This window comes from Eublepharis macularius, chromosome 17 (genome assembly GCF_028583425.1).
Source record: "Eublepharis macularius isolate TG4126 chromosome 17, MPM_Emac_v1.0, whole genome shotgun sequence".
NCBI lineage: Eukaryota > Metazoa > Chordata > Lepidosauria > Squamata > Eublepharidae > Eublepharis > Eublepharis macularius.
The window spans coordinates 485015-511020 of record NC_072806.1 but is presented as its reverse complement, the minus strand read 5'-3'; the positions used below and the strand labels follow the sequence as shown (position 1 = coordinate 511020).

General features: G+C 56.5%; 1 protein-coding gene across 2 annotated transcripts; it reads left to right on the top strand.

Annotated features, from left to right (window-relative positions):
• Window positions 1-3055: 3055 nt before the first annotated feature.
• Window positions 3056-25734, top strand: PLEKHM2 (pleckstrin homology and RUN domain containing M2). 2 transcript variants are annotated; one of them, XM_055001364.1, is made up of 20 exons: window positions 3056-3194; window positions 8414-8520; window positions 9117-9226; window positions 10888-10987; window positions 12209-12296; window positions 13919-14105; window positions 15044-15103; window positions 16736-16931; window positions 17413-18141; window positions 19284-19353; window positions 19591-19681; window positions 20168-20232; window positions 20395-20483; window positions 22067-22199; window positions 22705-22895; window positions 23098-23163; window positions 23259-23418; window positions 23782-23964; window positions 24258-24374; window positions 24544-25734. In XM_055001364.1, exons 1-20 carry the CDS (start codon window positions 3135-3137, stop codon window positions 24679-24681), a joined length of 2940 nt encoding a protein of 979 aa, XP_054857339.1. In that variant the 5' UTR covers window positions 3056-3134; the 3' UTR covers window positions 24682-25734. The 2 variants fall into 2 exon arrangements, with proteins under 2 accessions (XP_054857339.1, XP_054857340.1); XM_055001365.1 differs by lacking the exon at window positions 15044-15103.
• Window positions 25735-26006: the final 272 nt, after the last annotated feature.

Genomic DNA, 26006 nt, shown 5'->3' with positions numbered 1-26006 from the left:
GAAATGGAATTGGAGTTTTCCTGAAGCTACTTACATTTTCTGTTAAGCGCCAAGTGGTTTCTCGCACATGGCTCCAACATGCCATATCTCGTGCTGGTGGTTCCTCCAGGGGCCATTTTGGGAGAGATCCACCGTCTTCAGCTTACAGGGCACTTTTGATTCATGGCCCTTGAGAATTCAGCTTTCAGAGATGCTTATTTCCCCCCGTTTTGATGGAAACCAAGTGAACACTGGCGGAAGGACAGCCACTGAGAGGTTCTTTTGTCTCTAGCGGTAATGTTTCGGAACTAGTTCCTATTTGCATTTTTGAACCCTGTAGCTACTGCTTGCCTAAGGGGAGGGGAAACACTTCTTTGATTGGCTTTTAAAAAAGACTGGCTCCAAGTGTCCAAGTAGGGGAAGATAATATTCTTTTTTCCCCCTACTCTTCTGCTGAACTGCCGGAAGTTGTTACTGTAGGTATGTGTTGCCAAATAGGCTAGTAAAATGTGCCTTTATTTGCAGATTTAGCTTGCCATGGCAGATCTCCGTCTTTGGGTGTCCAGATCCCCTCTTCCATTGCTTGCAAGTGCTGGAGAATTCATGGGGGAGGGGAGCTACGTATTCCTGGATCAGCCCCCACTTCGCAGGTCACACCTGAGATCTACCGGGCACACCGGATGTGCCAAAAGAGTTCCTCGTCTGGTTCAGACACTTCTAGGGTGGCTGGGCATAACACCCCAAAGGAGGGAGGGAGTGCACATGGATGCCCGTGGGCTTGCTTTCTGGCCAGAGAGACGGTCCTGCTGCGTGGAGGTTTGCTCAGCATCTCCTGGGATCTCTGTGGCTTTCTTTCGTGGGCTGTGGTGGAGGACCTGGGGCAGAACTGGTGGGGATCTTTGTGTGTGTTTAATCTGTTGGAGCAGCTCTTGCCACACTGAGTCCTAAAGACAGGATTGACTGGAAGATGAACTAAAACAACGTTAAATAAAGCTTTGCTGGGGTTTGGGCCTGCCCTGCCTCACAACATGAGATTCGTTCTTTTTTTAAAATACGGGCTTTAGCTGGCCTCTGGTGCCCTGTGGAAAACCAGGGGTCTCCACCAGTGGGTATGGGGAGGCACTTGAATGTTTTCTTTGCTCAAATGGTGGCCTTGGCCCTTCTTAAACCATGATTGGAGCCCTGCCATGTGCACAAGGGCAGAGAAGGGTCAGTGGAGAGGCTTCCCACAGCTGTGTGGGCTGCTCAAAGAGCTTTTTCATGGGCAGTTGCTGGATGCCCCCTAGTCTGGAACTTGGTACTTTGCACGTGGCATTCATACTCCAGCTTATGGGGGCAGCAAGCCAGGTAGGGGGAAGGGGCGGCTGCCTCTTGGTTTGGATATCTAGTGACACACGCACTCACCCAATTTAGGGAGCACATGCTGCACAAAGGGATTGTCTTGAAAGGCACATTTGGGAGCATATTTGAGAAATGGATTTCTTCTTGACTGCTGGAGAATGGGGGCTGCCTGGGAAATGTTGGGGGCAGCAGCCATGGCCAGCAAATGTGTCTCTGGATCTTGTTTTCAGTGCAACCCCCCCCCCCCCCACACACACACACACTGCTGCAGAGCCTGGAGCCCCTATGACTGCAGGAGTGCTGATCCTGCTGGTGGGGGTGGGGGGGATGTACTAAAAGAAATGACAGGATTGCTCACTGGAAATAATGGGAGAGGCTGGAAGGCCCATTTGAAATAATGGGAGCCATGAATGCCAGATTACTTGCATGGTCCATTGAAACATGACAGCAAAGAAAATGTGGAATGGGTTTTACAGGAAGGTCTCTGGGCCCAGATAAGACCCCAGAGTGCAACGGCAGCCCCTGGGCACAGCAGAAGGGCTCTGGGAGCAGAAGCATTCTAGGACTGGAATGACAGCCCCCCACCCCCGGGGAAGCTGCAGGTGTGCTCTTTGACTGGGATGACAGGTCCCTGAGTGGAATGACAGTCCTTGGGAGTAGAGAGAGGTCTGCAACTGGAGTCACAAATGATAGACTGGAATTAAACATTTTACATTTTAATTGATATGTTTGGAAGATGTGTGGCTATTGCCAAATCAGTCCCACCTTTCAGCTTCTCAGTTTACTCACACTTTCATGAGGTTGATCTCAGCCACCACCTGTTTTCAAGCATAAATTCTGCCCTTGTACCCCTATCCAATTCTGCAGCCTTCCAGACCACCTCCATGCGCCCATTAAGCGTCGCACCCCTGCCTGAGTTCCTTGCTGGCTTTGGCTCACTCTGTTGACCTCCGGCCCAGAGCACCCCCCCGCCCCCCAGTCCCTGTGGCAAATCCCCTCTCACACGCCAGTTCGCCAACGGTATTGCTGGCTGTGTCTTGTTTCATGCTCTTGCTGTTCAATCCCTTCACGTACTTGGCTTGTATTATTGTCTGCTCTGGGCCTGCTTGCGGGGAGAGCGGACTAGACAGCCAGGAAGCGAGGCCTGAACGCTTCAGGGGGCCTCAGCCTCTTGGGCCTGCGGGCCCCGCTGCCGCCGCCGCCGCCGCCGCCGCCACACGCAGGGGCCGTCCTTCCCCTCCTCCCCGCAGGGGCTGCCAGGCCAGGCCGGGAAGCGTCTGGCTGCGCCCCGAGACCGTCCTGGGAAATCCCCCCCCCTTGGTTGGGGCTGCCCCCCCCCACGACCTCCAAGGCGCCTGCCCTGCCCTGCCGCGCGGCGGGGGGGGGGGGGCGGGCGGCGGCGGCGGCGTCCCAGGGCCGTTTCTGCAGCGGGGCCCGCAAAAGCGCTCGAGGACCGGCGGGGCGCCGCCCCTGCCCCGGGCAGCCGCCGCGGTCCTCAGCCCAGGCGGGCCCCCTTGGCGCGGCCCGGCTGGTGCGCGGCCGAGCAGGCCCGAGAGGCCGCGCCGAGCCCGCCCATCACGCGGCCGCCCCGCGCGCCTCGCCCCCGCCCCGTCCGTCCTCCTGGGCTCGGCGGCGGCGCCGGCAGCCTCGCTCCCCGCACGGCCATGGCGGCGCCGGCGACGGAGCCCTGAGCGCGGGCCGGAGGGCCGGGCCGGGGCGCCTCCCCCCCCCCTCTCTCTCTCCCTCCCTCCCCGGGCAGGACGGAGCGGCGGCGGCGGCGGCGGCGGGGGCCTCGGCCCGGGAGGGGCCCCGCCATGGAGCCGGCCGAGGTGAAGGACCGCATCCTGCGCAACATCGCGCTCTCCGTCCAGAAGGTCAGCGCCGGCTCCCGGCCCCCCCCCCCTTGCGCTTGCGCTTGCCCGCGCGGGGCCTGCCCTGGGCCGGGGCTCCTGCGTTCCTCGGCGGCCCTGGGCGGGGCTCCGTTCGAGCGCCGCGGCCTGCGCCCACTTCCCCGACGGCCCACTCAGGCAGGCAGGCAGGCAGGCAGGGAGCGGCCCCAGAACGACGCCCGGCCCAGCCCAGCCCAGCCCGCCGCGGGGCCCCCCTGCCGGGCGCCTCTTTCCGCCAAGGGGCCTTCCCGGCCGGGCGTCGCTCGCGGAAGGGCGCCTCGGCCCTCGGGGAGCTTCCCCGGCCTCGCCTTTGGCCTCCGGACTCAGCAGGCGCGGGGTCGTCACGGCCTCGGCGTCCCCTCGCGCGGAGTCCGGCCCCCCCCCCGGAATTTGGCCCGGGCTGCGCCTCCCTGGGCTGCCGCCCCCTCCTGCCGGTGGCGGCGGGTCCGAGCGCTGCAGGCCCGGGCTCCGGCGGCTCGGGCTCCAGGGCCCCTCGTTCACGCGGGCCTTTGCGCCCTTCTCGCCGGCCCGGCCGGCGCTCCGCTGCTGCCAGCCTGCCCCGCGGGCCCCGCCCTCCTGCCCCGGGGCTCTGCTCTGCCCCCCCCCCCTTCCGTCCCAGGGCCTTTGCCGATTGTCGGCATTCCTTGACTGACCCCCCCCCCCGCCCCCCCCCCATGCCCCGCTGCCACATCGCAGGGCGCCCGCGGCAGCTCTGCGCCTGGCCGGCCGGCTTCTGGTGTGGGAGCTGCCTGCGGGTGACTGGAAGGCGCTCGTGCTTCGTTCCGGGCTGTATCTGAAGGAGTGAGCTGTGGCTCAGGAAAGCGCCTGCCCTGCCGCAAATGTGCTTGGCCTTATGGGTGCGGCTGGACTCTCGCTCTTTTCCACTAAATTGTTTAGTAATTTAGTTTAGTAAATTTAACAATTTAGTAATTGTTGCAGAAGGTGGAACAGTTGGTGGGAAAACCACCCAGAGAGTTTTGAAAACTGTCCTGAAGCCCGCCACGTCTAGGAGCGCCGTCACGGCAGTTCTAGTCTGTGTGGAGGGAATGCAGAAATCCTACATGTTCCTTTACAAGTTCTAGTGGAAACTGGCAGGGCCCTAAAATCTGAAAAACGTTTCTGGCTTCTGCCTGTGCCTTTTTCCCAACATGATTATTTCTGATGGTGGCAGTGCAGAGCCTGGCAGTGTGTCAGATGCCTCTAATACTCTGGGATTCACGCGGGCTGGGAGTGCGAAGGGCGGCGCTTTGTTCCCTTAGGGGTGCATGTGGATTGCATTATACAGGAATGTGAAAGGAAGGAGCCCCCTGTGGAACCCGCTAGAGAGAGTTCTGCTGTAAACATTTCTGCTAGTTTGCAACTTGTTTTGCTGTCACGTGTTCCCTGCCCCCCCCCCCCCAGAGTCATGGGAATTGTAGTTTCTTCGACAGGATGCTGAGAATTCTTTATAAGATATCCTGAGCTATTCTGAAGAAGTACAGCTCCCAGAATTTTTTGGTAGGGAACCACAGCAGGTAAACTTCCTTGAGTCTGTTTTTAACAGGAATACCTGTTGTGTGCCAAGAGGTACTTTATGGAGCCCAAAAGCCATAAGCGTGGCTGTGTTTGTCCCACAAAAGGAAAGCCCCAGTCGCTGTCTGGAACGAATTGTCCTAAATACGCTACTGCAAATGGCTCATGTGACTACACTGGAGTTGCTTACCCTGTTCCCCCGCACAGCCTGTCTGCAGGAGGGGCGTGGAAGGAGGGAGGGGTGCTGAGTAGGGAACAGCTCTGGAGCCCAGCTCTTCTGGCGGTTCCTCTGAGCAGCCCCCGCTGGGTTCTGATGCTTCCGGGTTCAGCAGTTTTGAGCCACGGTCGAAGGGGGCCTCGATACCCAATTGCACAACGCAGCAGCGTTTCGGTGGGTGCCACATCCCACTTTCCTGTGCTTGTGTAGCAGCCCAGCAAGCGTATGATGCCATGCAATAGTCTACTCAAAAGTCACATGCGCGTCATGATTTTGAGGAACTGGCGAGCGCAGAGCAGCTGTTGGAAAGGCAGGCCTAGAACTCTCCAGTGGGGTGGGCAGCCGTGGCTGGGAGGGGCTGAAGTGTGTTGTCGTTCCCTCCTTGAGTCCTGCACTCTGCAGCAAGTCTGGCGTGATGTATTGCCAGAAACCGGGGAGATGTTAATAAGGAGAATGACTGAAAGGAATGGGGTGCGTCTAATCTGAGAGCCAGTTTGGTGTTGTGGTTAAGAGCATGCAACTCTCATCTGGAGAGCCGGGTTTGATCCCCCACTCCTCCCCTTGAAGCCAGCTGGGTGACCTTGGGTCAGTCACAGCTCTCTCAGAGCTCTCTCAGCCCCACCCACCTCACAGGGTGATTATTGTTGTGGGGATGGTAATGGCATAACTTTGTAAACCGCTCTGAGTGGGTGTTAAGTTGTCCTGAAGGGTGGTAAATAAATTGAGTGTTGTTGTTGTTGTTATCATCTGAGAAGAACTCCATACATCAGTGCAAGATTGAGATGATAATTGCTAGAAAAGGCAACAAGCCAATTACAGCACCAAGAACCCATCCTCTCGCTGCTGTGGTGCTTTTAGAGTTTTCTTCATTTGTAATGTGAGCATAAGAAATAAGCAAAGGCACCTTCTCTTCTTCCTCAAGAAAAGTTTCATGTCTCTGCAACAAGCATTTGCTGAAGTCCATCATCACGTCAGCCACTTAAGCAGGTCACAATTTATTTGCGGCCTAGACCGTAGAAACCAGCATCTGCCTTGGGCATTTTGCAGATGTTACAACTTGTTCCCCTGTTTCTTCATTGAGCAAAGTGTCTGGAGGACCCTCTACGCCTGTCCCCGCGCCCCCCCCCCCGCCCCATATCAAGCTATTATTCCTGCCCTGGAGCAGCCTGCTTTGCCCCAGCCTTGGACTGCTCTGTGCCTGCGGCTTGCTTTTTAAGGGAGGTTGTGGTCAGAGGCTTAGCTAGTAAGCAAACTCTGCAAGGACAAGGGATCGAAGGAGGGTGCTTTCAAGCCGTTGCGGGGGGCTTGACCGTTGAATAAAGCGCTGCCACGCCGATTTCCTTGCAGCCACACTTCCAGCCCTGCAGTGCCAGTCTGCCACTCCAAAGGAAAGCATGAAGCTCCCTCTTGCTACATCCGACTTCCATCCACCTGGCCCTTGATAGCGGGGATTGAACTGGGGGCCTTGGAAGCTGGGCCCAGCAGCTCTCGGCCGTCCTCTGGCCTAAGCAGGGACCCAGTGCTTAGAAGTAATGGCTCCTGGTGACGGCATCTGTACCCATTAACTGCTGGGGAAGTTAATGGGGCAGGCCCAGGACTGCTGCACTTCTGACTTGGGAGGATGCTGTAGCTACGGCAGTCAGTCAGGCTAAGAGATGAACAAAGCTCATCCAAGCGAAGAACCTTGGGCCACCTTCAGTCTTGAGAGAGAAGGTGGAATATAAATGTTTTATGTAAATAAATAAAGGCTGTTTCTGGTGCTGTTTATCCCACAGTAGGTGAACTCTGGAAATGACACGGATGCCTCTCAGATGTGGACGTCACTTGTTTTTCCTATCAAAGGGTTTATAAATAGCTCTGTGACTCAAACCAGCATTCCATAAGGAGATATTATGCCCTGTCGTTTTCTTGGTTGGCATTGTCGGTGGTCAAAATAGTCAACACGGGCAACCATGCCAGCTGACCCAGAAGGCAACTGGAGGAAACGGACATGGAGGCAGGACCAGTTGTTTAGCCTCCCTGCTCGCTGGCGTTCCTCAGCTGGGTGACTTCTGAAACGTCGGGTCATCTGACCAGTTCCTCTGCAGGGGAGGCAGCCGCTGGGCCCGTTCTTCCAAGCGGCAGCGTATTGCATATTCGGTGCTATGAAATGCAGGCTGGAGGAGGCAGCTGGGAGACGTGGACCAAGATGAGGAACTTTTGCAGGCTCCTCAGATGTATTCCGAGGGCTGAGAGTGTGCCCATACCTCCCTTTAGCCTCTGGACCACCTAGAGAGCTCCTGAGCTCAGAAAGCAACAGCTGGGGTTTGCCCAGTAACATTTCTGGAGCCTCCCAACATTCGGTCCTTTGCACCGAGGAGGGACGCGGTTTGCAGGGTCTTGTGGCTGCTCGGCTGCTCCAGCTTCTGGAATCGCGGTGGTGGTGGCATGCGTTGCAGCAGCTTTCCAGCCTGACCTGCGCAAAGACCCATAACGGTGGTGGCATTGTGGCTTGCCTCTCTCTCGTTACCACAGCCCATCGTTGCTTCTGTGGACTCCTCGCTTGCAGAACTGGTTTAGACCTTGACATTGGATCTGGCTTTTCCTCCACAGGCTGCCCAGAACTGTAAACACGTGGGGAGTGGAGATTCTCTGGAAGCCACTCTGGATTCTGCACCCAAGCACTGAGCGTGGCTTTTCCACAGCCCCCACACTCCAGCATTGCAACATGTTCGAGACACGCCTCACCTCGTGCCGAATGAGGGATTGGTGCCTTTTCGGTCCCAGGCTCATTTGGGTAGACTCACCCACGGAGACAGCCTGATGCGGAGATCTCCTCCTCCACACCTCTTTCCCAAGCTGCCTGAAGGTGTGGCTGAGAAGCCTAGCAAAGGGCAGAGCTCCAGCATTCATCTGTGGGCTTGCCTCTTGGCACGGTGAAGCCTGGCTGCAGTGAACAGTGGCCCAAACTCGGTGGCTCACGCAGCAGCCTCCAGCCTCTCCGGCAGGCTTGCCTTCACACCAGATCCAGGAAAGCCTCCCAGACTGGGCTGTTTGCGGCTGAAGGAGGAGAAGGGAAGAGGGCTGGCTCCCCCAGCAGCAGTTTCTTCCGGCAGAAGGGAGTTCTGCCCGTGGAACCCTCTGCTGCACCCAAAGTACCCCTGAAATGCTGAAATGATGCCTAAACAAAATGCATTCAGCATCCAAAGGCAGAAATAGGAAATCAGACCGTAGCTTATTTCAATCATCTCTCCTTCTGGTTGCATTTTTCTGCAAATCATAATGACCTGAAATCACTCCTATTATTGGCTTTTGCCTGACTTGAACAAGTCGCCATTCAGATCAGTCATCTTTGCAAAACCATTCCTAGCTGTTAGTCGGACGGGGTGGAGGAACCGGGGGCGGGGCATTCCCTGGGGGAAAGAGAGACTCTTCCGGGAAACTTTCTCTTGCACCGACTTATTTACTGACAGACTTTTCTTTCTCTTGTCCTCAGTTGCAGAGTTACTTTGCAGCATGTGAAGATGAGACGCCGGCCATCAGGAACCACGACACCGTCCTGCAGCGGCTCTGCGAGCACATTGACCATGCGCTGCTCTATGGGTAAGCCACGGGCCCTTGAGGAAGCTCTCCATCTGAGCCCAGAACCACTGGTGTCTTGAGTTAGTGCGCATGTGCATGCTGTGGTCCTGTAGACAGAAAATGCGGTACTCTCAAGGATTTTGGTGCAGGTCCCACGCAACGTGGGCTGTGGACTGGTGTGCCGTTAGGCTAGCCACTCCCTCGGCCTATGAAGAGGGTGCAGAGGCAGAGCTCTTTTGCTTGCTTCTCCAAGTAGCACCTGGGCTGATCTGGGCAGATTTCCCTTTGAGTGGCTCGTTTCGGTGAAAACGTTGCAAGGTCCGCCTGAGAGCTGCTGGGTGCCCCGTGCTCTTGCGCGTATGCAGAGGAGCTCTGTCCCTGCCGGCCTGGAGGAAGCCTCCTTGCGTCACCAGAGGGTGTTCCTGCCATCCATTCAGGGCCCAGACCTGTCTTGTTTCCTTGTTTTTTTGAAAAAAGCTCATCAGTGCCTGGGAAGGGGGAGCGTTCACATATTCCTGGGTTCACCTATGGGGGGAGGCCTCTGCCTCAGAGTCCCGGGGCCAACTCGTGGCCCAGGCATTCTGCCCCCTTACTCCTCTGTTCCTCTGTTTCCACAGACTTCAGGATCTCCCTTCAGGCTACTGGGTCTTAGTGGTCCACTTCACCCGCAGAGAAGCCATCGAGCAGATAGAGAGGCTGCAGCATGTGGCTACCAACCTGGGACGCAGTAAGCATGCAGGCAGCAGTGTGGTGGTTGGGGCTGTGTGCGTGTGTGAATATTCAGTCCTTGCACAGTCCTTGCACTCCCCTCAGTGCCCTGTCAGGGTTTCTGCTTCCTTTCCACTCTGCAAAGCAAACGGAGGGCTCCTCCTCCCAGTCTGGAAAGCTACCCAATGAACAAGATAAAACCTCAGAGGTACACTAAAGATAAATTGAGTATATTTTTTTTAAAAAATTGTGCAAAGTGCTAATGTACATCATCCAATAAATATTGCATATAAATATCCAATAATTACATACATACGTACACACATATATATACATACATATATATATATACACATATATATATAGAAATTCAGTCAAAAGTCCAACTGGTATAGCTTCACTACAGGGTGGTTACTTGAAACTTCCAGAGATGCAGTTCACAATGAGTTAATCCTTTTTCTGTTGTTGTGCTCTTGTAAATTGTGTTGGTTTCTGTGTGGAGTCTTTCCAGGAGACAACATGGTCTAATGGTTATAGTTGGAAGCCAAAAATGTGGGTGAAGAGCCTGACGGGTTTTGCCAGCTTGTAATCCCGTTTCGGCAAAAGGCTTTTTCAAAGGCTCATAACTAGATTATACAAGTTTCTCCAACACCATAACACTCATCTCAGGGTCACTGAGTAATCCGATGGACTATTGCTGTGGCTTCTATGGGCTCCGTAACCCCATCCAGACACTGACCAGGCCTTCTGGTCTGGCTTTAAAATAAGGTGGGGAGGGGTATTTTTTCCTGGCTCAAAAGTCTGCAAGCTTTTGTTCTTCATTACCCTTTTCCCAGCTTTCTACAGAACTGGGTTCTGTGATACTTATTTCTTACTTAGGACATTTAAACCCTGCCTTTCTGGCTAAATGTAAGCCATGGATGCAGCCGAGCGTAACATTTCAGGGTAAAGCTGCATCGCTAAAAGGGAACCGTCAAAACCATAAAGGCCACCCAGTAGCGCTCAGCCGCCAGGTGGTCTGAGCCTCCTCAGGAATCGACTGCCTTCCCCTTCTGCTCGCTGGCCTTCTGGAACCAAAACGTCTCCCGCTTATTCTGGACGGCCTGCAGGGATGGTGCCCGTCTTGCCTCAAGCTGAGCTGTTTAGGGCACTGAAGGTTAAAACGAGTCCCTGGAATTTGGCCTGGAAGCCAGCTGGAGCCAGTGCCGTTGGTAGAATGCTGGCGCTACATTTTCATTTGGGTCGGTCTTAGTCCAAACTTCGGCCCTCCGTGTTTTGTGCCATTTGAGATTTCCAGTCTTCAAGGGCAGAGCATGGCCTGGTTGTTACAAAAGCACCTGGGACTGTGCCTGGGCTCGCCTTCTCCAGGAGGGGGCGCAGCTGTCGGATCAGCTGAAGCCGCTCAGAAGTGCTCTTGGATAACAAAGGGTCCAGAAGCGACCCCCCCCCTCCGCTGCCTGCCTGATTCTTCACGGGCAGGCCAGAACAAGTTGAATACCCATGTTTGGAGCAGCTTTGCCCCCAATCCAAGTCATTTCTGTTTCATCAGGATCAAGTTTCAATGTATTCCCCCCACCCCACCCACCCTCTCTGACTCCAGGCACTGGTATTAGCAAAGGCGGGGGGGCGGGGGGGGGGAGCCGTGCCTGAACGAGAGCCCTCTTCTGCTGCCCCCTGTAGGCCGAGCGTGGCTGTACCTGGCCCTCAACGAGAACTCCCTGGAAAGCTACCTGCGCCTGTTCCAGGAGAACCTCAGCCTGCTGCCCAAGTACTACGTCAAGTGAGTCCCCTCCCGCTAGCCAAGGTGTTTGCGTGTGGTTTTTGTGTCTTGCCATGGGGCAGGCTGAGGCTGTGCCTGGCAGGGAGCAGAGAGAGAGCTTGGAAGGACAGATCTGGACAGATGAACTTTTCGGAGTGGCTCCCACCATGCCAGTATTTTCCCCTCCTCTTTGTTCTTGTATGTTTTTTGTACAGTGTGTGTGTAGTCCCAGACGGTCATCTTAAAGGCTGATAGGTTTATTCTGGCATAAACTTCCCTTCACCAGATGTGTGCAGCGTATCTTCAACAGATACCTGTAGAGAGGCACGAAAGCCGAGTTAAAAGGCTGGTGCAGGCCGTGACAGATGCATTCACGATGAGCACAGGGGACTTCTGCAGCAACAGTCATTGGGGGGGGGGGTGACGCAGCCTGCCTCGTCAGGCTGAGCTAACTGAACTCCTGTCATGGGGGAGGAATGCATTCTCTCAATTAAATCCTGATTCATACTGTTGGACTTAGCAGAAAGGGCTAGTTCAGCATTTTCGCACTCCTTGCTTTTGTGGCAAAAGCAGGCAAGTGTGTGGCTACTTGGTAGGAATTTGTCGTTCTGGGAGGTGTGGGAAGTGATCACTGGATGTTATGCTGGTGCCTGCTAGCAGTCCTGAGGGCCGAAGGAGCTGTGCCCAAGGTCGGGGGCGGGGCGGGGGGGGGGGCTTCTCCACACCTGTGAGGGTTTTTCACGGCTCTGTGTCCTGCTTCATGGGGCCACTGGGTCTCTGCCCCCCCCGCCCCCATCCATCCCACGAGCCCTTTGCCTCCTTCTTGCTCAAACACCGTTTTGCAGGGGGTGTTCCAGGCAGAGAGGTGGCATTGAGTCACGTTGCCCTTGCTCTTTCTGTGGACGGATGGAAGATTGTGTCCGACAGCGCTAGATCCAAAGTGCACTGCTGGGGCGCAGTGTTTTCCTCGACACTTTCACACTGAGCTTCCTGGACCACAGATTGCTGCTCCACGAAAGTTCCTGTCTGAGGCCCAACCAGCCAGATGCAGTTTTGAGGCTGGACAGAGGAAGTGCGCAGCCCCCCCAGGAGCCTGATTGCAGGGCGGGGAGGATAGGCAAAGAGTGTAGCTCCCTCCCTCCCTCCCCCCCCCCCGCCTGGCCTTGGGGGCTTCGCTTTGACCTTGCTGGCCCCTGCCAGCTGCCTCGGGGTTCTTGCACAACTGGCCTCTCTGTCTTTCAGGAATGCCCTGGTCTGCAGCCATGACCACCTGACCCTCTTTCTCACGCTGGTCTCTGGCCTGGAGTTTATTCGGTTTGACTTGGATCTGGTGAGTCAATTGTCTTCTCCTTCCAGGGAGAGGCCAGGGCAGGACAAACTCCCGTTCCGGATCAGCCCCTCTCATCTTCACTGAGAAGACCTGGGCATTTGGTATCTCTCTACCACCCAGTCACGCTCGCGCGCAGTCACGCATGCGCGCGCAGTCAAAGGGTATATACAGATATATCTCACAGTGGCCATGATTGCGTTGGGTATTAATTTTTTATTTCAAATCCTTCTGTACTTTGAAAATTCACAATATAGTTAATGGGATCTAACACACAATGTCTGATATTCCGTAATTGACAGTGTTAGCGCAAACATACATCCCAGTATCAAGGCAACATATTTATTACTTGTTTATATAGAAAGTGTCTATTTAGCCTCACCAGAGACCTGCTGGAGGTAGCGCACAACATGAAAAGGATCAGATCAGAAAACTTTAAATCATTTAAATGAACAACCCTATGACACCCCGGAACATCAAACATTTAGCACCCTAAATGATCCTTATAGCGTTCCTTGGACTAAGAGCAGGTTGTTGTGTATGTTTGTGCTGTCAAGTCACAGCCACCCCCAGCCAGGGGCTTCGAAGGCGCGTGAGCAGCGGGGGGGATCAGCCGTTGCCTTCCTCTGCAGGGTTTCCCTTGGTGGGCCCCCATCCGAGGGCTGACCCCACTTAGTTCTGAGAACTGACGAGCGCAGGCTGTTCCCTGTCACTTTGCCTCCATACAGGTTGTTACTACAATGAGAAAGACCCAAGTCCATAGCTAAAAGCTTGGGTACAAAGAAATGTTTTGGCCTGGGACCTAAAAGAAAACGACATAGGTGCCAGGCAAGCCACAGAAGAAGGCATTGCAGCTGCTCCAATTATCACATGAATACTTTTAATAGATTGTTTTTTTATCATATTTGTCATTTTTAGCCGCTTTGGGCAGCTAGGATATATTAAGACTCTCAACAAATGTTGCAGTCACCTGGAAAGCAGCAAGTATATAAACTCACAAAATAGCAGCCGGACCAGCAGGTCTAAAAGTTTACAGTAAAAAGTCTTATTGGGCTCAAAATTAGGAACTGAAGTGGCAAGAAGCCCTAAGAATGCAAATGGAGGCAAGTGCCAGTAGAACTATGAAAGGAGCCTGGTTTCCAAAACGGTGCTTGTCTAGCACCAGCGGACTGATGGGGGTGGGCAGAACGTCACAGCTGAAAAGGCCCTTTGGCCAGGGGCCAGGGTAGGTGGTGATTGCAGTTGGCAGGCAGGCCCGGGGGGGGGGGGGCAAGCAGCCCTGGGCTCCTCCAGGGAGCAGCCGGGACCCCAGAGAGGCTCAAATCCATTCGGTGGATGTTTTGCATCTTTCAATCCAGTGAGGAAGCCGGATGCATTCCTCTTGTTCTGCCAGGGCTTTCCCTCTTTCTAGAGCGCATTCATTAGTAGGAATGCCGCCCAGAGGCCCTGAGGATGGGCAGTTTATAAATCGAAATAATAAATAAATAGTAGCTTTCCAGAAGGGATGCTTCAGCAGCTTTGCTTCTGGAGAAAGCTTTGGGGCTGCGGAGGAAGAGGCCGATGAAGGCAGCCTTGTTCCCTTCCTGAGCAATTGGAATCGTTCCGTCTTTCTCTAACGCTTCCAGGACGCCCCATACTTGGATTTGGCCCCCTACATGCCCGACTATTACAAGCCGCAGTACTTGCTGGACTTCGAGGATCGCCTGCCCTGCTCAGCCCACGGCTCGGACAGCCTCTCGCTCAACTCCTTCAACTCGGTCACCTCCACCAACCTGGAATGGGACGACAGCGCCATCGCCCCCTCCAGTGAGGGTGAGTGGCCGGGGAGGGGCTCAGCGTTGGAACAATGTGGGAGGTGCCCCAGCATGGCTTCTTGCCCGGGGTCCTGGGAGTTGTCCCGTGGGCCGCACGCTGGGGAATTGTGTGTCCTCGGGTTCTTTGGCATGGTGGCCTGACCGCCGGGCCAGTTTGGGTTCCCTGCTCATTCTCCTAGAGTGCTCTGTCCCAGCTTGGCTCTGCGCCGCCCCATAGACTCTTCTGGTCCTAGGTCAGAAGAGGTTCTCTCAGTTAGGACTCCTTGGATCTTGCCTCCACGAGCTCCCTGCAGGAGCAGAGCAAGACAAATGTGGCAGTTGGGTTAAAACCTCATCCAGTTGGTAGAATGTGCTTGCTGGAAAAATGGAAAGCCACCAGTTAGGTAACTTGTTCTGATGTGATCCAGCAAGACCAGATCGGGGGTGGGGGTTCAGTGTCCAGTTGTCTCTTGTTTGCGGTCTGCCCTTAGTCCCGCACTCTCGGCCTGCTTTCCCCACCCCACCCACAGAGCTGTCCGATTTCCATTTGTGTCTGCTTGCCTCCAAGGGGTGCGCCTCCAGACCTGCCTTGCCTTCTGCTCCTGCCGCCAGCTCTGAGTTGTACAAGCTGAGGAGGGTTGTGCAGGCAGGCTCCGTGTGCTGGAAGCATGCAGGGCCTGGACGGTCCCTGGGCCCAGGCAGTGACTGCGCACGGGAGCCATAATTGCCCCGGATTATCTTCCGATGGCCCCCTGTGCTATCCTGAGCTTGCCCTGTGGCTCCTCTGGGGGGGGGGGCAGGGGGGTGGAAGGCTTTCCAACCTGCCTTCCTTCCAGCAAGCATTCCAAGTGGACCGCTGGACATGGCTGGCAAGTCAGCCTGCTTCCTCTCGTCGGCCGGTTGCCCTCTCACTGCAGCCTTCATTTCTAATCTGTGGTTTTGTCCCTCACTTTGTAGATTATGATTTTGGAGATGTCTTTCCTGCAGTGCCATCAGTGCCCACCACGGCCTGGGAAGGTGGGACGATTTCGCCCGTTGTCTGTAGCTGCGCTCTCTGCCGCTTTTGTTTCTGCACCAAAGCTTGCTGCATGCTCTGACTGGTCTCTTGACCCCATTTGGTGCCTGGAGGAATGAATCGTTCCACCAGTGCTGTGTGAGAGGGTGGCAGGTCGCTCTCCCTTTTGTGGTTTCTAGCGTGGTCTATAAAGTGCCGGCTGGGGAGCGCTGGCACTCTTGTATGTGGATCTCTGCTCCTTCCCGTGGCCTCTGCTCTCACTCTTCCTCTTACTCCACAGTTTTGATCTCAGTGTCTAACTTTCTCAGCCCAGCATGAGACTGCCTTGCCGTCACACTGGTCCTTCAGACTAACAAGCCTGTCAAGTCGGTCTTCTGCTCAGGTGCCAGCGGGCATGGTGACTAACCGTGCTCTCTGTTCTAAGTGCATGGAAGCAACGGACTACCATGGCGTTTTTCTCTGATATGATCTTGTCACGCTCTTTTCTCTACAGCCTTTTTCCAAGCAGGGCTTGGACTGCAGCTGCTCTCTTTCCCTGCTGCCCCGTGGGGTGGGAGTAGTGTACCATCTCTGACTCAGTGCCCCCTCCTCCTCCTTGGCCACCCATAAGGCAGGCGTGGGCAGCAGATAAGCCATGGGCTGTTACGACAGTCCACCTGCCCATCCCCTTTGCTTATAGTTAAGTTTCTAGTCCTCGAGACTGCAGAGGGAAGTGGCAGAAACTGGTAACTAAACAGGTGAACATAATCTGCAGCTGAATTGCAGCTATCCTCAACTCATGAAAAATGCAAAAAGTTGAAGTTTTATTATGCCTGAGGTTGATTGCAGCTTTTCATTTTGTAAGAATACCGTAGAGTCAGTGGATTGTAGAAAGGCACCTCCTAAGAAAGGGAATGAAAGGAACTTGTGTTTAAGCAGGCAGATTAACCTGGATCCTGCCCCTGTGTGGCTGCTGGGCCACTGGTGCCTGGGGGTTCTCAGCCACGGTGTCGACAGCCACCCTGGAGAGGGAGCTCTTTTCTCGCCTGGAGCTTGAGGCGTGAGCACAGTAGCGGCCCTCTCCTGACTCTGACCCGTGGCCCGCCAAGGCCCCTCTTGTCTCCCGCCAAGGCCCACGGTCTTCCACACCCTCTCCCCCCTGGTCCTTTCAGCTGGAGAGGCTGCCGAGGGTTGTGCCTGGGACCCCCTGCATGCCGGGCAGGTGTTGTGCCACCAAGTCACCCTTCCTCCCTCTTGGGTCAAGCTCAAGGCAGCTGGATGTTTAAGGACACCCCCAGAAGACGGCTGGAAATGAGTTTTCAGCTTGGTGTAGATGTTGTGACTCGCAGCCAGGCAACCCACAGCAGGTCTATGGTGAGGCCTGGTAGGACCGGCCAGTGTCCGCCCAGGACTGTGGCGTCGCTGATAAGCCCAGGGGAAGCCCTGGCAAGTTGACCTGGCCTCAGGCCTCTCTGCATTCGCAGCCTTGCACAAGTCCTAAGCCTGCTCTGCTTGCAGGAGGCACCAAAGAGCAGCACTTTGGTCTGGCCAGCACCTTTGCCCAGCGTGTGCTTCCGGCAACGAGGGAGACGCTTGGCTGCTTGTCTTCTGTTGCTGCCGAGCACTCACTCAGGGGGCTCGCTCTCCTTTCCCAGATGGAGAACTGACAGATAACCTCAGCTGCCCACCGAAGAGCCCAACGCAGCGGTACAACCCTTTCGACGAGAAGGTGGACGCGGCGTCCTCTGCTGAGACCACCCCAGTACACTCCGTCTCCCAGGAGAGGCCGGGCCTTGCCACCACCGAGGGCACAGAGCAGCCGGAGAGTTGCCCTGAGCTGGAGGTCATTAGGTCAGTGGGGGGGGGGTGTCAAAGGAGGGCGAGTGTCTCCAGAGCAAGCTCCAGGCGGACGCATGGGCGGCTTCATTCGGGCTGCGGGCTGGACGTGTGCTCCTGCCAGCCCGGTATTGTCTGCTCCGGCTGTCAGCAGCTTGCCCTGGCCCCTGGCAAAGATGGACCTTTTCCCATTTCTGCTGCTTCGGGACCTTTCTGGCAAGCGACGCTTTGCCTGTGCAAAGGATATGCTTTGCTAGTGAGTGTGCTGGAGCCTGTCCCATCCGGCTCTCTACAGTTGTTCTGAGAAAAAATTCTAGCGACTCTGGGAGTTCGCTCAGTCTTTCCAGCCAGCCCTGCTGTTTTGCGCCTGGGATCTTTGGCAGGCGGAGCGCCTGAGGACCAGAGAGAAACTCTGTTGCCAAAAGGCAGTCCAGGCAGCACCCCCTGGCCTGTCGGTGGGCTGGACTGCACTCTGACACGCCTCTCCTCTTTTCAGGCTGGCTAAAAAGAAGAAACCTGGCAAGAAGAAGAAGGCCAAGTCAGAAGAGGCAGCCAGCGTTGCTCCTGCCGTTGCTGTGGACCAAGCAGGGCCTCCAGATGTGGGCAAAGGGGGCAGTCCGGCAGACGGAGCTGAGCATCAGGAGTGCAGCCAGGTTGCCCTGTCAGGCCTCGGGGCGGCTGAGGCAGAAGCAGCCAGGGAAGCCCAGCTGGGGCTCCGGGTCCCTGCGATGATGGGCACCTCCATGGACCAGGTGGGGCAGTCGCTGAGCAAGGTGGTCAACACGCTGGACGGGCAGCTGGACCCCAGCCGGTGGGGCTGCTCCGTTGAGCCCCCCGACCAGTCCTTTCGGACCGACACACCAGAGGGGCCACCCTCTGGTGGCTTTAGTGAGGGGGTGCCGGCCCCCATGGTCTTCTACAGCTTTGCCATCGAGAGTCCAAACCCTCTTGCACCAGGTAGTGGCCACCATGACCCTGCAGGGGATGGCCAACCGCCACATGTTCCTGGTGGCCCTGAAGCTGCTGGACAAGAGGAGAAAAGAGGCGAAAGCGAGGGAGAGACTCTTGGGCCCGTAGCGAACTCTCCGCCGGCGGCTGTGAGCGTGGAGGCCTTTGGCCAGCTCAAGGGGGAGCAGGCCAGCCCCTCGCAGAGCAGTGCGGAGGACTCTGGCGTGGAAGAGGGGCAGGGCAGCCCTTCGGAAGCAGCCCACCCCTCTGAGTTCAGGTGAGTGACAGCGCAGCGGAGGCCCTCAAAGCAGCCAAAGCCACCATCTTAAGGGGAGGGCGTCCTTTCCTCTAGCAAAAGAGGGTTGCAGCCTTCCTGGCCTGAGGCCGAAGGAATGAACCAGTCTTGGGCAAGCATCATTCCCTCTGTGAGGACATGAGGCTGCACGGCTGTGGGCAAACAGGTCGCAGCCAGCTGCCTTTTGTGTTGGGCTTCTCCCTGGACAGGCAAGGCGAATGGCTAAGCCGCATTTCCTTGTGCAGTTGATACACCAAGGTCCTTCAGTCTCTCTCTACGTTAATCCCACAGTAGCTTCCAATAACCCCTAAAAGATAGCAAGAGATAAAAAGACCAAAAAAAGTGTGCAACAAATGGTACAAATGATCCTTTTGAGTAAAAGCCGTGCCACATGGCAAAACGTAAACAGAACTATTTATTGATTAATTTGCGTTATTTGTAGCCCGCCTTTCTCGCTGAGACTCGAGGCAGGTTATTCTGTGAATCGATATGGTCAGTGGCTGAGGCACTCAGTAAACAGCACAATAGTATAAGGAGGGCAGGAATTTGAAGAACAAACAGAAATCCGATGCAGAGCTGAAACGGACACTACTGGAGGAACAGACGGCACCAGCAGTATAGTCTCCAGTCCCTGTCCCTGTAGCAAAGCATCTTCCTGAGCCATTTCCTTATGACACAGCCCTCTTACCTGTGTGGAAAACCCTCCTGAATAATTCAATTAATATTCAATAATTCAGGAATGAATCAGAGAAGGCTTGTCCAAACAAAAATGTCTTAACCCATCACCAGAAGGACATGAAGGTTGGTACCAGGTGAAGACTCTTCGGGGGTGTATTCTATAGTCAAGGGGCCATAGCAGAGAAGGCTCTGCGTGTCGTTGCCCCCCCCCCCCCCGCGCCGGGCCTTTGAAAATGGGGTGCGTGGAATGGGGTCTGTGACAAAGATCGCAACTCTCAGATAGGCTTGTTGGGAATAGGAAGCCATCCTCCGGCAGTTTGTCGAGGCTCTCTCTTGGTGTGCTGACTTGATCACACTGTTGCCTCCTGGCCCTTTGGGAATGGAGGAGGACCCCTCCGCCTCCACCGCAGGCCTTTCAGCTTTCCTCTCTCTTCCTCACTGCACAGGGTAGACAACAACCACTTGTTACTGCTGATGATCCACGTTTTCCGGGAGAACGAGGAGCAGCTGTTGCGGGTATGTCTGGGCACACAGCTGCCTCTGCAGCTCCAGGCATGCTCCTCGCATGTTCCGTTTGTGGGCTTGGCTGACGAAGGAGGGCAGGGGGGATGGCCTGTCCTGGGTGCGAGAGAGCTGCTCATTGGCCTCTGAGCGAGTCCGGCCTGCTAGTGGAGCAGCAGGTGAAGGGGTCGCCTCCCCCCCCTCCCCCCGCCTTGGCAGCTTGGGTGCAGCCGCCCTCCTTTCTCCCTGCAGATGATCCGCATGAGCACGGGGCACATGGAGGGAAACCTGCAGCTGATCTACGTGTTGCTGACAGACTGCTACGTGTATCTCCTCCGCAAAGGTATCCTGGGCTGCCCGAGGCTGGCCTAGAGCGTCGTGCTTGTGTCTCTTCCTCCCGGCACAAACCCTGAGGAAACGCCCAGCTCCACTTCTGCAACTTCCGAGAGGAGTCATTTTGTGCTGTTTCAGCAGCGCTCTCTGGGATGCTAGCAGAATCCGGCTGAAAGGAGGCGCTTTTGAGGGGTGTCTGGCAATTTCTGTTGTGGCCACTGAGACCAGAAAGCTGCCCCCCCCCAACACACACACCCCACTTACAAACTGACCTTTGGGAGAGGAAGGCCTTCTGCAGCCAGGGCCGCGGGACTTGGTGTTGGGTGTCTGCTCCCTCCAGGTTTTCTTGAGGGATGGATGGTTTTGGTGAGAGTCAGGATTTGACCAGTCGCTCTATATGAGGAGGGGGGAGGCGGAGGTCAGGTTATCTACTGCGGGGCCACTTGCCCGAGCTGCACCGTGGCTCGCCTCTCACTCTCCCTTCATCTTCTGTCAGGAGCAGCCGAGAAGCCCTATATGGTGGAGGAGGCGCTCTCCTACAGTGAGCTGGACTATGTGTCGGTGAGTGGGGGGGGGGGCTTCTTGGCTGCACTGTTGGCCCTAAGGAGGGACGGGCTGCTCCTGGGGCGTTTCCAGGTTGCTGAATTCAAGGGTTGGGGGCTGCCGTCCCCAGAGGCGTGGGGTGCTGTCAGGGAGCCACAGAGTGATTTGCTTCCCTGGCAGGTGGGGCTGGATCAGCAGACGGTGATGCTGGTCTGCACCAACCGCCGGAAGCAGTTCCTGCTGGACACGGCCGATGCAACCCTGACGGAGTGAGTGAGCTGCTAGGCGGCTGTCCTGTCCCTGGGAACTCGATGGCAGGGTCTGAAAACGACCAATGCCCAGCCAGGGCTGGTCCTGTTTCTGGAGCGTGAAAGGGAGCTCTGTTTCACAGGCCTGTGTGGAAGGGGTGGGCGGGGGCTGCTGCCAAGAAGGCGCACGGGCTGTGCCAGGCAGACTTGGCGGGCGGTGCCCCGGAAGTGTCCCCGTGGCCAGGGCAGTGAGAGGAGCCTGGGGTTCCAGAGGACCAGTCAGGACAGGGCCCTGCCACTGCTCGACTCGTGCCGCCTCGTGTCGCTGCACTTCCTGCAGGACCCAGAAGTTGGTCCTTTTATAGTCCTCCTTTCTCACTCACGGCAGATTAGAGTTATCAACAGCGCCATAAGAATGATACAATACAACTAGCAAAATTAAAGAATGGAGTGGTAAACACAGACAGCACAGTAGGAGTTACAGGGCTGGAGGACCGTGTCCTGAAACGTGAATTTTAAACTAAACAAAGCTGGATGACGAAACCCCAGCGCCAGGCAATAAAACCAGCATATCGGCTGCAGTGAAGACGCCCTTAAATGTTGCCAGCATTAATTGCTGCCTTGTTCACTTTCTAAAAAGCCCCCCCCCCCCCGGACAGTTCTGTTTTGCACCCGTTGGGAGTTTTCCTGGCCTTACCAGGGGGGCTGTTCCACCCGGGGGGGGGCAGGGAGCCCGCAGAGCTGGGGAAGGTCGCAGGGCTTGTTTTAAAGCCAGGCAGGGAGAGCAGCCGTGCCCCTGTGAGTCCCATTGGGGAAGAAGAGGAGATAAAGTGGCGCTAACTCCCTCCTCTCTGTATCGGAAGCTAGTGGTCGTGAAGGGCCTGATCCAGGGCAGAACGAGACAGCCCTGTGGCAGGGTAGCGACGACATGGCAGAAGACGACGGGGTGGGCGGCTTTACCACTGGCCGTGTGTTTTTTAATGGGCAGAAGGTTTGCTGCCGTGCCTGGGCCCGTTCTGCTGGAGCCTCAGGCTGTGTTCTGTGCCCCGTTTCTCCCCCTGCCAGGTTTTTCCTTTTTTAAATAAAAAAAATAAATTTATTGGTGAGTACATCATTAATACATACATTCCCCCTCCTACTAAATTTATTTCAACCCCCACCCTTTCCCTCCCCCCTCCTTATAGACTTCCAACAGCTTTCCAACCCTTAACCTATCTTATTGCTTAAACTATTTTCTACTATATTCTTCTAAAACATACATATATTGTATCTCTTAATCTAAGCCTGTTCAAATTCTTTTATATATACTATATCGTCTCCACTAATGTATCCATTGTCTACATCATTAACTGAACTAAGTATTTTTAATAAAGTCAAACTAATAATATTACTAGCTTAGGTTGATTAATAGCCAAGTTTTCCCATTAATGGTAAAGTTACTTCTCTCTTCTATTTCTCAAATCACAATTTAATAGTTCTCAAACTGCCACAATCCTCCTTTCGCATCCCATTTTTTTTCTAGATATTGTTTCAATTTCCCCCAGTCTGCAATATATTCTCCTGGATCAAGATCTTTCAATTTTCTTGTCATTTTCCCCTGCCAGGTTTTTCCTGATGTCTTTGAAGTCAGCTATGATCAAAGGGTGCCGAGAGCCACCATACCCGAGCATCTTGACTGATGCCACCATGGAGAAGCTTGCGCTGGCCAAATTCGTGGCTCAGGAGTCCAAGTGCGAGGTAAGGGCACAGTTTGGCATTTCTGAGCTTGTGCCGTGCCATCTCCGTGAGAGATCTTGAAGCGCAGCTGGCAGGATCGGGAGGTCCCCCAGGCACTTCTCATATGCAAAGGCAGAAGACGGCTGGCATTCAGAGTCCGGTTAAGCCCTGGGGTGGGAGAGAAGGCTTGCGGCCCCTGTTACCTGGGCGAGCGGGGCCTCTGAGTCGAGAAAGAAATGTGCCCGTTTCAGTACGGGCAGAATTGCTCCTTGGTGCGAGCGCTCTGCCTGAGGGTTACGACTCCCCCTTCTCAGCCCGCTCTTTTCTGGGGCTGCCCCACAGATAGACCTTGCAGTCCTTTTCTTAAGGAAGAGCGCCCCAAATGCGGATGTGGCCCTAGTCCAGAGACCTCTTGGTCTGTCTGGCACCAAGTCCCGGGATTAAAATGGCAAGCGATTCCCTCACACTGTGGGGCTCCTTCGGGTGCCGGTTCCCAAACGCTGCTGCTCGGGTGGGTCTGTTGCAGATCTCGGAGGCGGTGGTGCGCTTCTATGGCCTCGTTCATTGGGAAGACCCCATGGACGAGACGCTGGGGCCTGCCCCTTCCCACGACACAGTGGCTGAGAACTGCATCACAAAAGAAGGTGTTCTGAACTACAAAGCGGGCGCCAACTACCTGGGCAAGGAGCACTGGAAGTCCTGCTTTGTGGTGCTCAGGTGAGACGCATTGGGCCCGGGTGGGTGGGGGGGGGGTGACAGGAGCGAGAGCAAGGACCAGGGCGCCCTTGGCTGAACCCCCCCACTGCTTTTAGGCTGGCGGTGTGGCCATTGCCGGGTTGAATTAAGCCCTGCGTGAAGCAAGAGCAAGCTCTGGTGGAGCTTCCACTCACCGCTCCGTTTCATGTTCTTTTCCCTGCAGCAATGGGATCTTGTACCAGTATCCAGAGCGCACGGACGTCACCCCGCTCCTCTCTATCACAATGGGGTGAGTGGAGGCCCCTGGCAGTCGGGGGCGCTGGCGCCCGCAGTCCAAGCCCAGCACCCTCCGTCTCATTTGTTCCCCCTTCCCAATTGTTGCAGCGGGGAGCAGTGTGGCGGCTGCCGGAGATCGAACACAACAGACCGGCTGCACTCCTTCCAGGTGATCCTGACCGACCGACCCTCCCTGGAGCTGAGTGCCGAGAACGAGGAGGAGATGGCTGACTGGATGCAGCACCTGTGCCAGGCGGTCTCCAAAGGGGTGTGTGTGACCTGCCAAGAAAGCTCTCCGGGGTCGTCGTGGCTTGAGGAGCATGGCTGCAGGATGGGGGCCATGATTATAGCTCAGGGCCCTTTCGCAGCTTCGGGATTTTGGAAAGGCGTGGCTGCTGGCCCTTTTGTGGGTCCGGGTCTGTTTGGCTTTTGCCCTTGCTGCATTGTGGCGTATACCGAGGGAACTTGCCAGTTGTAGCCGAGGCTGGGAGGCCAGGGCCCCCTGCAGAGCCTGTTCGGGGGGCAGTGGGTGTTGGGGAGGGTCTTCTGCAAGACCAGGAGGCCTCTGTTGGCACCTGCGGCTGGACCTCCTGTTGCGGCTAAAGGGGTCCCTTGGCCCTGCCCCTTGCAGGTCATCCCTCAGTGCGTGGTCCCGCCTCCCTGTGTCCCCTGCTGCCTGGTGCTGACGGAGCAGAAAGTGTTCACGTGCCACGAGGACTGCCAGACGAGCTTCTTCCGCTCACTGGCCACCGCCGAGCTGGCAGAGGTGGCCTCGGTATCCGTGGAGGCCGGTCAGGGGGAGTATTGCATCCTGGTGAGTACGCAGAAGGGCCGTGCTTGAGAGCCGCTTCTTTTAGCATCTGTCCACCACTCCCTCCCAGGAGCTGTGAGCAGCAGTCGTCGTTCTCCCGTCCTCCGTTTCCCCCTCACAACCACCCCACGAGGTGGGTTAGGCAGTGTGTGACTGGCCCAAGGGCACCCAGAGTAGAGATTCGAACCCAGGTCTTCCACATCCTCACCCCACACTCCACCCTCGGGACCACAGTGGCAGCCGTTGGGTTTTCGTGCCGCAGGAGCCACAGTGTCTGTCTCCCTTCCCGTGCTTAGGAGTTCGCCCAGGACCGCGAGCATTACCTGCCGCCCTGGCTGCTCTACTTCAGCTGCCCGGCAGAACTGGAGCGGTTCCTGTTGGCCCTGGATGCCGTGTGGAGAAACACCTACCAGGTAATCTAGGCCAGCCTGCCAGGCTGCCCTGCCAAGGCGTGGGCTGCTGTGCCCAGCTGTTCTCCAGCACCTCTGGCGCATCTTGGATCCAGAGCCCCCCCCCCTCGCTGCTTTGAGTGTTGGCCGCACGTTGTGTCCTCCACAGGTGCCTTCCCTTTTGTGTTGGCAGGTGGATCTTTTGCATAAGCCAATAGAGGACGGCTCCACCCGGAAGAAATGTGAGGATGCCTTGAGCCTGATCCGTAGCTCGTGGCAGCGCAGCGACAGCCTCTGCCGGGGCCGTGCCTCCCGGGACCCCTGGTGTTAGCCTTCCAGCCAGCAGAGAGGGACATGAAACGGCAGGAGGGCAGCCTGGCCCCGAAGGAGCCTGAAGCATTTGGTGGAGGGAGCCCTTCTTGCTTCTGGGAGGAGGCACCTCCTTGGGAGGACCGGGAATCTTCAAGCTGCTCTTAGCTGTGACGGCGGCGGTTGTCATCGGAGGCTTCCTGCCACTTTGCATAGCTGGGAGGGGTGGGGGCAGCCAGACTGCAAAGAGGGGCTGCTGCCCTGTGGCAGAAACACACAGTACGTGATGTGCATGGAACTGCCTGGCAGCCTCGCTAAACCCTTTGACCCGAGGGCCAGCAGCCAAGCCTTTCTGCTGTGGACAAGCGACTCCTCTTCAAGAAGCAGAAGGCAGACTAATTGTTTGCGAAGAGGGGCCTGCCTGGGGTCAAGGTGGGGGGCCCTCTTGATGAAGTGGGGTCTCCAGGATGCCAGAGTGACGCCTGTACCAGCTGCTGGGTGGTTGGTTTTGAGAAGGGTGGGAATCTGGAAGACTGCAGCTACCCTGCACGTCTTGCGCTGTAAGGAAATGAACTGCCGGTCTTGCCCACTTCGCCCTACCCCCCCCTCTGCTGGGGGTTCTTGGTGGGCTCCCGCCCCTTTGTCCTGGCCCACTAGTGGGATTGGATAGGGTCAGGGCATGAAAGCGCCACTTGGCAGTCCTGGGGTGTCTCCACCATTGGCAAGCTACGGGGGGGGGGGGGGCTGCTGAGAAGCGCATGGAGACTTCAGCAGGGGGTGGGGGCAGCCCTTGCATAGCTCTCCCTGCAGCTGCCCCCCCCCCGTTCTGCCCGCTGCCATTAAGCTGCTGCCCACGAAAAAGCCGCGGGGGGGGGGGGGGCTGTGCTGCGGGTGGTTGGGTGCATTAAACCTGATTTTAATGGGGTGGAAACGCGCAACTGTCTTCTGTGTTGGGGGGGGGGGGGCGCTGCGTTCTGTCCCCGCCTGGCCGCCCCGCAATAAACGGTCCTTGCTAACTCGGTGTCTGTCTGACGCGCGCGGGCCTCTCCACCGGCCCCGTGACTTTGCAACGGCGGCGCTTGGACGGCGGCTTTGGGGCAGCGGCTCGTGGGCCGGATCCGCCGGGGGGGGGGGAGCGCGGCCTTGGGGTCCGGCTGCGGCGGGGCTCCCTCCGCTGTCTGCTCCGAGCCAGGCCGGTTACTTCGGCGGGGCTCCGACCGCTCCCTGCTGCTCAGCGGCTCCCCGGTGCCCCGCCGGGACTCGCGGAAGGAGGGCGCCGGGCGCGAGGCTTCCTTTTTCGCCGTCCCGAGCGCGCCCGGGCCCCCTCGGCGGGCCTCCGGAGCGCGA

Bases quoted from the DNA above. Each gene is read 5' to 3' on its own strand.
- PLEKHM2 (XM_055001364.1), top strand. From the start codon at position 3,135: ATGGAGCCGGCCGAGGTGAAGGACCGCATCCTGCGCAACATCGCGCTC. The intron at 10,988-12,208 runs GTGAGTCCCCTC...TCTGTCTTTCAG, and splicing joins CTGCCCAAGTACTACGTCAA to GAATGCCCTGGTCTGCAGCC. The intron at 20,233-20,394 runs GTGAGTGGGGGG...CTTCCCTGGCAG, and splicing joins GTGAGCTGGACTATGTGTCG to GTGGGGCTGGATCAGCAGAC.